This window comes from Heterodontus francisci, chromosome 13 (assembly GCF_036365525.1).
Source record: "Heterodontus francisci isolate sHetFra1 chromosome 13, sHetFra1.hap1, whole genome shotgun sequence".
NCBI lineage: Eukaryota > Metazoa > Chordata > Chondrichthyes > Heterodontiformes > Heterodontidae > Heterodontus > Heterodontus francisci.
In genome coordinates, this window is record NC_090383.1 from 58,303,369 (window position 1) to 58,314,697 (window position 11,329).

At 40.9% G+C, this 11,329-nt stretch overlaps 1 protein-coding gene across 1 annotated transcript in view; it reads right to left on the reverse strand.

The window, feature by feature from the left end:
• LOC137376713 (poly(A) polymerase gamma-like) overlaps positions 1-9,568 on the reverse strand; it is a 52,863-nt gene extending 43,295 nt beyond the window's left edge. Inside the window, exons 1-5 of the mRNA XM_068045688.1 lie at positions 9,376-9,568; positions 2,035-2,205; positions 1,875-1,941; positions 269-407; positions 95-167 (exon numbers count right to left, since the gene is read on the reverse strand). Of these exons, the coding sequence (XP_067901789.1) occupies positions 95-167; positions 269-407; positions 1,875-1,941; positions 2,035-2,205; positions 9,376-9,392 (467 nt within the window). The 5' untranslated portion in view covers positions 9,393-9,568. The remainder of the gene's footprint in view (positions 1-94; positions 168-268; positions 408-1,874; positions 1,942-2,034; positions 2,206-9,375) is intronic.
• Positions 9,569-11,329: the final 1,761 nt, after the last annotated feature.

An 11,329-nucleotide genomic window follows, 5' to 3' on the forward strand; every position in this document is an offset into this window, starting at 1 on the left:
TTGTTTTTTTTAAAAAACCAAGTTCACTTGAGCAGGGAGGCTGGGGAGGTAGGGCGGGGGTGGGGGGGGGGGGGGGGGGGGAGGTGGTATCAACACTTGAGATGTTGTTTGAAAGCCACCTGTGCTGGAAGTTTTTGGGCTCAGTACACAACAGAACCCCTGGTGACCTGGGGAAAAATAGAGAAGCCACATGTCAAGGTTTATGGAGGCCAGGAGGTCATCTCTGTGGTGTTTGGACATTGTATTCAGTTTTATTTGGGGTGTGAACTGGTGAAGACAGCTGGTTTCCCCTGCCAAAGAAAAAAGAAACCACACAGCTCACCTACTTCTCTACCTCTTTGAAGAAATCCTGCAAAGATCCAGTGTAGGACAGCCAAAATCCCTGATGTTGCATAGCTCCTGAGAAGCTGTAAAAAATCCTGAAATTCAAGTGTGTGCTGGCAGATGCCACAGAATAATTCTCCTACTAGAATAGTTCTCGATATCTCCAGAACGAACTGCTTCTAAAACGATGCCAGTAACCCGTCGCCGTATACCCGGACGCCAGATCAAAAAAGGGACAACTGACATCAATCCATATCTCCTCTTTTTTTCCCCCTCCCAATCAAGGATTAGCAAGTATTTGTCTTTTTTTTCATAACAGACCTCTGCAGAGAGAATTTCTGTTCCCTCCCAGCCCACAGTGTGTGTGTGCGCGCACGAGTGTAATTGGGGAATTTTAAAAGGGAGCTTTCATATTTCAATCTGTGTGCTAATGCTTTGCTTTGTTACTGGTTAAGTCTTGTTTCATAATAAACTGATAGTTTTGTTGTTTATTAAAGAAAACTGGGTGGTTATTTTTTATATCCAGAATAAAATACGAGTGTATGATTGGCTGTACCGGTAACTGGGTAAACATTTAAATATAGGTTGTGACCTGTGGAGAAGTAGAACGAGAAAAGACAGAGCACTCCTCCCGCCTCGGGCGTAACAATTCTTAGAGGAAATCAGGCATTCTAATCCCCCATCCCACCTAGCAAAGGAAATATGCACAAATATTCTTTCGTGATATGTTCAAATATGTGTGTACCCTTCATTTAAGCAATTCTTAAGACTATAGGAGCCTTTCAGCAAAGCACAAGATTTAAAAAAAACTTACAAGTTTACAGGCTTCTCTAATTCTACTTTATAACAACCTACATTAGAAATTTACACATTCAATTTTGACAAGCACACCTCTGGAGCAAAATACATCAACCATCTAAAAATATATAATAGTAACCCTTTAATCAGAAAGTTTATTAACTAAACCCTCATTTATCCAAATGATCCCATTAAACAAGTTCTGCAAAATACAAAAGCAGCTGCTTAATTGTTCTCCATAATAAATGATTATTCATTTACTCAGAGACTTACATTAAAAGTAGGGAAAACAAGCCTTAGCTTTCAAAACTACTTTAATCAAAATATCTAAAATTCAGCTTGCACTCAATAGTACAGAAAATAAAAACAAACATTTAATTTACTCATGGTAAAAAGTTTTTAGCAGCTGCTTCCACAAAAGCAATCAAAACCGAACATAGCTTCCATCACAAGAACCCAGAATGCTATTTAAAGAGTGAACACTGCCCACCCATTTTGTGATAATTGCATTTACTGTAGATTATACTTGTATCAAATTTTATAAAATAGTGGAACATATAACAGCATTACAAAAGCAAATATCGCAGAAGCTGGAAATCCAAAATAAAAATACAACAGCATTAGCTAGAATGCTCGACAGAGGATTTCCTTGAAAATATTATACTATTACAATACTAACATATCTACCTATGTACACATGGAAATTTTAAAGTTACAACATATTTCAGCTTAAGCAACAAAAGTAGTTTTACCTTTGTTTCGCTGATTTCTGCTATCCATTCTTTAACTAAATTGTTCAATTTACCCAGAACAACTAATCTGAAACATTAAAAGAAACCATTAAAATTGTTCAATACAAAACCAAATGGTAAATTAGTAGATATCAAAATCAACTATTACAAATATTACCACCTGTGGTTTAATTCCTCTTCCTCTTCAAATACTCCAAATGGTTTCAATGCTTCAATCAACCTCCGAGTAGAACTATCATCCACGTCTTTGGGATAAGCAAGACTAATTGGAGAAGTGATCCCATAATGCTTCTGAGATTGCTGAGGCTGAGGCCCCAGCATAACACTGTTGCTGTAACAGGAAGTAAACTGCCATTACATATTGTACAGTATCCTCAACACAGTTCAAACTGAAAATATGCTGAAAGCAGCAACGGACTGAAGACTGCAGTCAATATGGGCAAAAGTAGCACCATTTTACTTGTACAAATACAATGATATCCATCATTTATTACAAACCCAATGTAGTTTACTTACTTCATTCATTACTGCTCCAGTATCTTTGCCAAATGTTGATGAACTGCCTTTAAAGGGAGTCCTACCAATACCACAAATCAGCCATTTACTTATACCATAAAAACAAAATTGAGACTACTGGAAAGACTGTGTTAAGACTTACATAGAAATGCTCAAGAAACTTGTACTTAATATTCCTCACTCCTATTTATGTGACTTTTGCAGTCAGATACTGCTTGTATTTCATAATTTGGCAATGCTTTTGACAAGCAGCATCCATTGGCCTTCATTGCAAGAGGATTTGCGTACAGGAGCAAGGATGTCTTACTGCAGTTGTACAGGGCCTTTGTGAGACCACATCTGGAGTATTGTGTGCAGTTTTGGTCTCCTTACCTGAGGAAGGATATTCTTGCCTTGGAGGGAGTGCAAAGATGATTTACTAGGCTGATTCCTGGGATGGCAGGATTGAAATATGAGGAGAGATTGGGTCGACTAGGCCAATATTCATTAGAGGTTAGAAGAATGAGAGGGGATCTTATAAAAACCTATAAATTCTAACAGGACTAAACAGGCTAGATGCAGGGAGGATGTTCCTGATGGTTGGGGAGTCCAGAATCAGGGGTCACAGTCTCAGGATAGGGGGTATGCCATTTAGAACCGAGATGATGAGTAATTTCTTCACTCGGAGGGTGGTGAATCTGTGGAATTCTCTACCACGGAAGGCAGCGGAGGTCAAGTCATTAAATATATTCAAGGAGAAGATAGATATATTTCTTAGTGCTAAAGGGATCAAGGGATATGGGGAGAAAGCGGGAACAGGGTACTGAATTCGACGATCAGCCATGATCGTTTTTGAATGGCGGAACAGGCCCGAATGGCCTACTCCTGCTCCTATTTTCTATGTTTCTCTTCCCCTCACTGCCAATTATGTTGAATATATCTTGCTTTGCCTCCCCCTTCCACCCAATGAGAATTATATCTTTCAATTCAAGTTGTTAAAACTAACAGAACACACTGGCTAATTTTTTTTTCCAGGGACCTCAAATCTTCAGTGCAAAGTTTCTCACTGCATTAAAACAAATTTTTTTAGATGTATGCATTTACTGTAATACCAAAACTAAAACTAAACTTTGATAATGCTCTTACAGTGGTAACCTGCATACAGTTAGGAGGTAGCAATACCTCAGATCCTGGCTACATCAGTGCTGTACCATAAAGGTGAATACCTAAAGACTCTCCATTGATGTTCATGGACTGCTTTCCAGACTCTGCACTGAGATTATGCTAATAAGCAGGCTGTCCACACAGAAAACTCTGGAGTACCAAAAATAGATGCGAGCTACAACAGGTCATGTGCAAGTATTGTGGCAGCTAGAGCTAGAAGTAGAAAGAAGGACATGCTCAAACAGAACTTTCAAACTATGTAGTGATGCTGGCAGTGAGGAAAATCTATTATACGAGATGGCAAACAACATATGATAGTGATGAAAGCGGGGGTGAAGAAAGAGAAGAGGGGACAGAGAAAAGGAGTGGAAACACGGAGGAGCAGCAGCAGTCTGTCAAGCTTAATTAATTTAGTCTGTGAGAACTTGGAAGAGACTGGAGATTGCCTCTCATATTAAATAAACAGCATAGCCATGAGGACTCAGGCTCTCTCCAAAATGGATGTAGTACAAACTTCAGCTTATCGCATCCAACATTGCTCCAGGCCCAGCTCACCCATCAGCCCAGTCCTTGCTGACCTAAATTGGTTCTTGGCTCTCCAATGTCTCAAATTTAAAATCCTCATCCTCTTGTTTAAATCCCTTCATCTCACTTTCGTAACTCCGGTCACTTTCTGCAGCTCTCAGTAGCCTGCCCCTGCACCAAAACTGCCCACATAAAACTCTTTGGTCACCCTTCCTATTATCGTCTGTGTTGGCCTGGCATCTAATTTTTGAATGCATCTCTCAAGTCCTGGAAATCTAACTCCTTATGCAAGTGAGCTGCAATTCTCATTTTCCAGCATAATTCAAGCATGCAAACATGTGACTAGCTCAGCACTTTTGGAAAGCCAATGGGAGAGATTGTATAGGCAGATGCAGACCAAAATACATCAAAAATGTAGGCCTCTATTGCCATTCGACCCAGGGAGGTGGCCCACTTACATGAGTCAGGGACATTGACTGCACAAGACCTGCATGTCAGGAACCAATGGCATTGGACTACGGCAAAAAGCACTTTCTAACCACAACTAATGCAAAACCAACTTTTAAATCTGTGTTACATTAAGCTGAAGTCAAAAAAGTACAAAAAGAAAACTTGCTTCCTTTCCAGCATTAAACATTTTACTGTCAGTGGAAACTGATAAATAGAGCTCTGCAGATATTTTTAAGATCACATGCAAGAGCTCCATTTGTCTTCTTGGAGAGAAGCACAAATAGCCATTAGAGCACAGTTAATTTGAATCTGGTATCATGTCAAAGGGATCTCCAGACATCTAGCAACAGTGATATCATTCAGCAGGGTGACCTGTGAATCACAGTGAAGTATTCGCACAGGCTGCAAATCAGGAAGTAAAATACATTGCATCTATTATGAATGCTAGACTTTGTACTATGCTTAAGTTTTAAAAATGGATCTTTAATGCGGTGTAAAATGGACATTGGGACTAGACACGTGACCTCATTCAAGTCTCTGCCCAGAGACAAGCCAGGCCTTGTTGGTTACCATGAGAAAAAGGAACCAAGATCAAAGACCCTTTTGAAAGCAGGGAGCAAGGTTGTAACACATAAAAAGGGACAATAGGCTTCACTGTCCCAGACTCTCGAATTGTAAACAGGGAGCCAGGGGCTTGAAAATGCAAATTAGAGTTGCAATTCTTAATACCTGGAAACAAAGGAAGACCAAGGTGTTTTTTCTATGGTTAGACTTATGGTTTCTGAGAATTGTAAAAGGTAAACAACTATTGACTTTCGATCTGGATAAATTTGAGGTTTTCCTAGATCTGAAGGAGGGAAGAACAGCAGAACTGCACAACCAAGGGAGAGGGCGAGCAGGAGGGGGAGAGGCAGAGATGGCGAGCAAGAAAGGGGAGAGAGAGAGGGCAAGAGAAAGAGAGCAAGGGGAAGGGAAGAGAGAGGGAACGAGAGAAGAGAATCAGCACTCTCTTCTCATACGGTATAATGCATTGCTTTCCCTTACATTGGTACTCTTGCGGATTGTCCTGATGAGTGCAAGATGAAAAGGTGAGACAATGTCTATTTTCAGCAATACTCAAGTCCTGTACTAAAGAACGACCAAGAAGATCACCTTATTCACAGAAATCCAATTGACGTGCTCAGAAGAAGTGAGCGAAGAGGACACTGACTTTGAGAAGGACCCTGGGAGATGCAACCCATTGCAGCTGGGAGGAGTTTGGGACTTTTAACTGCAAGGATACCATTTTGATGAGAACACTAACGTATAAATGTGGTGTGGTGTTTGTGTGTGTTAACAAGTTAATGGGAAATACACTGTAATGTAGTGCATTAGCTACCTACTAAGCATAGTTTAGTTAATGCTGATTTTTAGTTTAGTTGTTATAGCAAAAGCCTTAAAACATGAAATCTTGTGTAATTCTTTAATCGGTCTGGGGAGTTCATATCTCTTATTTTAAAGTTAATGGTCTCTACTGAGGTTGGAACAATTGGCCTTCACTTATATTTTATACAGAACAAAATAAAGATTTGGATTTACAAGATTACAGCACACTCTGAAATATAAACAAACTTTAAAAAAAGCAGAAATCATAAAGGAGAAATTTTACATTCCACAAATATAAAAATTTGTTTTTCAGGGTCAGGGAGGTTGTTCAGCAATAATTTTGAATTTGGTACATCATTAAAAACCCAGTTACACCCCGTTCAACAAAAGGTGCAACCTCAAGGGTTTTTACATGAGACTAAGAAGTGTAAAACTGGACATTTTCGCCAGTTCAGTGATTTCTAACTGATCGCAGTCTGCGACACTTTAACAGTGCAACCTATGGAGAAGCTTAAAATTGTTCTGGGTTTAACTGCACACATTTGGACTCCAGAAGTTGCTATCAGTTTCAGAGGAGTAATGACAGTGAACGTTGACAGTTTCATCATTATTATTGCAAAATCCCAGTCAACAGGACACAAATTGGGGGGGGGGGGGGGGGGGGGGGGAATACATTTAACTGAACTGAAGTTTCAAATGATATAAATGGAATTAGATGCTTGAAAATTTCCTGTCAGTGCACCTACACCACATGAACTGCAGTGATTCAAGAAGGCAGCTCACCACCACCTCTCAAGGGCAATTCAGGATGGGCAATAAATGCTGGCCTTGCCACATCCCATAAACAAGTAAAAAAGGAAATTTAGCCTGAATTTCAGACTTTAAGAGCTGTACCTACAGTTAATTATGTACATCACACATTGTAGGCAGAACTCTTGGTAGTGTATTCATCATTAAAAAAAATGAAAGATACAGACATCTATTGAAAGCAGAGTACTCAGGTGGATGACGATTGGAAGAAACTTTCATTCATTTCCAGCAACAGGCACTTATATTGGCAGTGTAGCCAAATTTATTTTACATTCAAAATGTTGCAACAGGGACAAATTTCAACCAGAAAAAGCTCAAAGTTCATAAAACTAAAATGATAAACTGAAGTCACATTTTCTTCTGCTGTGACAGATAAACCCCATTATGTTTTCACAAAATATGACTACAAATTAACTTAACTTGACCAACTGCCAACCAGCACATTTTAAAAGATAATAAGATACCAGTTATAACATTAATACAATATAAAAATTATACCTATGCACTCCTGGCACACAAAGGGATCACATATTGCAAAGATGCACACTTGATTCCCACTATTAAAATTAATAATCTGGAAAAAATCTTGGGTAGGAAGAGTGCATAATATGCATTCACAACACATGCACCAATTGCACCCAATCAACGCATGAGCAAACTTTTTACACCAGTTTGTTTCATTTGATCTGTGAACATATTACAACAATAAGCAAAACAAAAAAATGCACAGCATGATCACAGTACAATGTTTTTTTTCCCACCAATATGAAAATTATCACAAAGAACTGGTGCCCATGGCTTTAGATTCAGACACAGTGGGCGGCACAGTGGCGCAGTGGTTAGCACTGCAGCCCCACAGCTCCAGGGACCCGGGTTCGATTCCGGGTACTGCCTGTGTGGAGTTTGCAAGTTCTCCCTGTGTCTGCGTGGGTTTTCTCCGGGTGCTCCGGTTTCCTCCCACAAGCCAAAAGACTTGCAGGTTGATAGGTAAATTGGCCATTATAAATTGTCACTAGTATAGGTAGGTGGTAGGGAAATATAGGGACAGGTGGGGATGTTTGGTAGGAATATGGGATTAGTGTAGGATTAGTATAAATTGGGCGGCACAGTGGCGCAGTGGTTAGCACTGCAGCCTCACAGCTACAGGGACCCGGGTTCAATTCTGGGTACTGCCTGTGCGGAGTTTGCAAGTTCTCCCTGTGTCTGCGTGGGTTTCCTCCGGGTGCTCCGGTTTCCTCCCACATGCCAAAGACTTGCAGGTTGATAGGTTAATTGGCCATTATAAATTGACCCTAGTATAGGCAGGTGGTAGGGAAATATATAGGGACAGGTGGGGATGTTATTGGAATATGGGATTCGTGTAGGATTAGTATAAATGGGTGGTTGATGGTCGGCACAGACTCGGTGGGCCGAAGGGCCTGTTTCAGTGCTGTATCTCTAAACTGAAACTAAACAAAATGGGTGGTTGACGTTCGGCACAGACTCGGTGGGCCGAAGGGCCTGTTTCAGTGCTGTATCTCTAATCTAAACATCCCAAGTCAGATATGTATTTGACTTCACCATTATTTTTTCTCTTCAATGCTGTGTGCAAGTTTCTGGGCATATTTTATCAGAAACATTTCAGGGGAATTTCAGGATTCTTGAAATTCTTCCTCCCTTAAATTATTGTTAATGCTTCCTGAAAATAAAGTATACAAACCCTGAATTTAGTAGTACAAAGATTCAGGAGACAGAAATCCACCACTGGACATCAAAACTCTAGTATTGTAAAATAAAAACAGAAATGCTGGAAATACTCAGCAAGTTAGGCAGTATTTGCAGAGAGAGAAGTAGAGTTAACGTTTCAAGTCTGTGACTTTTCATCAGAACTGAAACATCAACTCTGCTTCTCTCTCAACAGATGCTGCCTAACTTGCTGAGTATTTCCAGCACTTTGTTTTTATTTCAGATTTTCAGCAACTGCAGTATGTTGCTTTTATTGCTGCATTATTGTAGTCTGTAGTATAGTATGAAAAGTATTAGATCAAAAAAATAAGAGGCTTGATTTCTCACATACATAAAACAGGCGCGGAGAATGTCGCTATTCAAACTGTAAAAATAAAGCTGGATAGGGGTTGTCCACATTGTAGTCATAAAGATCCCCCCACCCACACACAAATACAAGTTGCTTATAAAGCACACATATGGAGTATAGATTGATAATTTCAGATGCGATCAAAAGTTAAAGACATTCCACCAGAAACAATCAACAACTGGGAGCAGTAAATGGCGACATTTTCAAAGTTATATTAAAATTTCTTTAAATACTACCTAAGTACAATCATGTTCATTACACGGCTGATGATCATGTAAAAAGGTGCCATACAACAACTTAAATAAGTTGAAACACTAACAAATGAATAATACACTGAACAACATTTATTTTCTTATCTTGGGCACACAAGCAAAGGGAGGAAGAGGTCGAGGCCTCATCAGATACTGCCCGGGTCCCTCGAGCGGCGGGAGACGCCCGGTTTCCATGGACTGTACAGATACCACAAGGGCTGGTCTCGCATTAAGGAACCAGGCCCACGATCTCAAGGGGAAAATAGGCCGTGGCTAGGGCCTCCACAGGAAGCTCTCTGTCCACAGCTCAACCAAAGAGCGACAGCCGGAAATCCACCCGCGCTGCACCGACACAGCTGTCACTTACGCTGACATTTCTTTCATTTCCTCGCGGCAGTTATCCCTCTGTGTATATTGATTTAATCTATTTTCTTTTACGAGATCCAAGCGAAAACAATTTCACGACGACCCTGAAATCTCATAAATACTGAGCCGCCGCCAACATGGCGGCCGAGCAGCCCCGGCGTGCACCGCACCGCACGCTCTACCTCCTCACTCGTCATTCCGCACCGTGCGCGCGCACACAAGGCTTACGTCATTCCGCACCGTGCGCGCGCACACAAGGCTTACGTCATTCCGCACCGTGCGCGCGCACACAAGGCTTACGTCATTCCGCACCGTGCGCGCGCGCACACAAGGCTTACGTCATTCCGCACCGTGCGCGCGCATTGCTGTCCTTCGTTATTCCGCACAGTGTTCCTGCACACAGTTGCAGACAGCTCACTTGTGGAGGGTCATAAGGAGTGTGTAAATGGGGCAATTGTAATACACAGCAAGTACTTCAGCGTTTAAAAGATTAAAGATGAATCAACGTTCTATGTATTACCCAAGGCTCAATTGTCGTACTGTCACAAAAAAAGGAAATGCTGGAAGTACTCAGCAGGTCAGACAGCATGTGGAGACTCCTAGAAAGTAAAATGGTGGGGGGGGGGGGGGGGGGAATGTGCTGGGAAAAGGGAATATGACAATTAGGATGACTGCTGGGCAACAGTCACCAGTGAAGGATGCCGAGGCAGTAAATTTGTCAGCAGTGATAGAGTGGATACTGATAGAACTCCTTGCTTTTCATTGAATAGTGCCATTGAATCTTTAAGGTTCACTTGCACAGATCAGTTGGACCTCAGTTTAACATCTCATCTGAAGGATAGTACCTCAGACAGCACTACACTGGTGTTAATTCAGCCTACCTTCTGACTCACAGACCAAGAGAACTACCTAATGAACCAAGTTGACACATGCCAGAGTTGAGAACATTCTACAGGGCTGTAAAAATTAGGACTGCCATTTACAATCAAAAGTAGCATGGGTTGCAAAACCATTTGAATATATTAATCCTGTTTATTTATAAACCATAAAAACCAATGGTGAAAATTTAAAATGGAAGAAGAAATGGTGGAAAAAAATGTGTCCTACTTCCAAGTTTGATAAGGGTTCACTCAATTATGATAAATTAGGAGGGACAGTAAGTACTGCGGTTGTGTAAAATTCCCCTGTGGAGCATAAAGTTCCCACGAAAAGAGTGGGAGTGTTCAAAAACAAGGGGTCTGTGGAAGTCAGTACATACTAGCTGCTGTATTTAAATAACCTGAGAAGGCTTTTGTGCCTCCTTGTAGAAAGATCTGCAAAGGTCTGATACAAACCATGGTACTTTAGTTGGATCAAGAACAGAGTCAGTTCAAGTATTAGTGATCTAATACTAGGAAAGAAAGATAAGGCTCACCTAGGTGATATTCAGGGTAGAGTTGCATTCTGTCAGCAGTGCAGTTATTCCAAGCTTTTGCGACTTATTGCACTATTCCTCTACCACCGAGCACGAGTTTTAGGCTCATTTTTATAATAGAAAATTATGTGTTGTGCCTAATTTAACTCGGAATGGGAAGATTGACCCCTTTCCCAATTATGTCAAACTCCCAGGCCATGGACACCGGAATACAAACATATGACAAGGAGAAGTTTAGGACAACAGTTTTATTTAGACACCAAATAAGTACAAGTCTCACTTCTTCTTCAAGATATTAGTTGTCAATGCAGAGGTGATCAGTCTCTCGTCACGGTTGATCACTGAGCCTCCGGACTCAGGGTCCTGCCTTCAAGAGTTGTTCCTAGGTTCCCACCGAGGATATACTCAAGCGCTAACCCTTATATATTCTTTAAAGGCTCATTGCTCAACCATGACTCACATGATTCTTTAAGATAAAGCTCCAAACATTAGCTCATCTTTGATTAGCAAGCATTAGTGGTTTAGCTGCCTAAGCAGATGT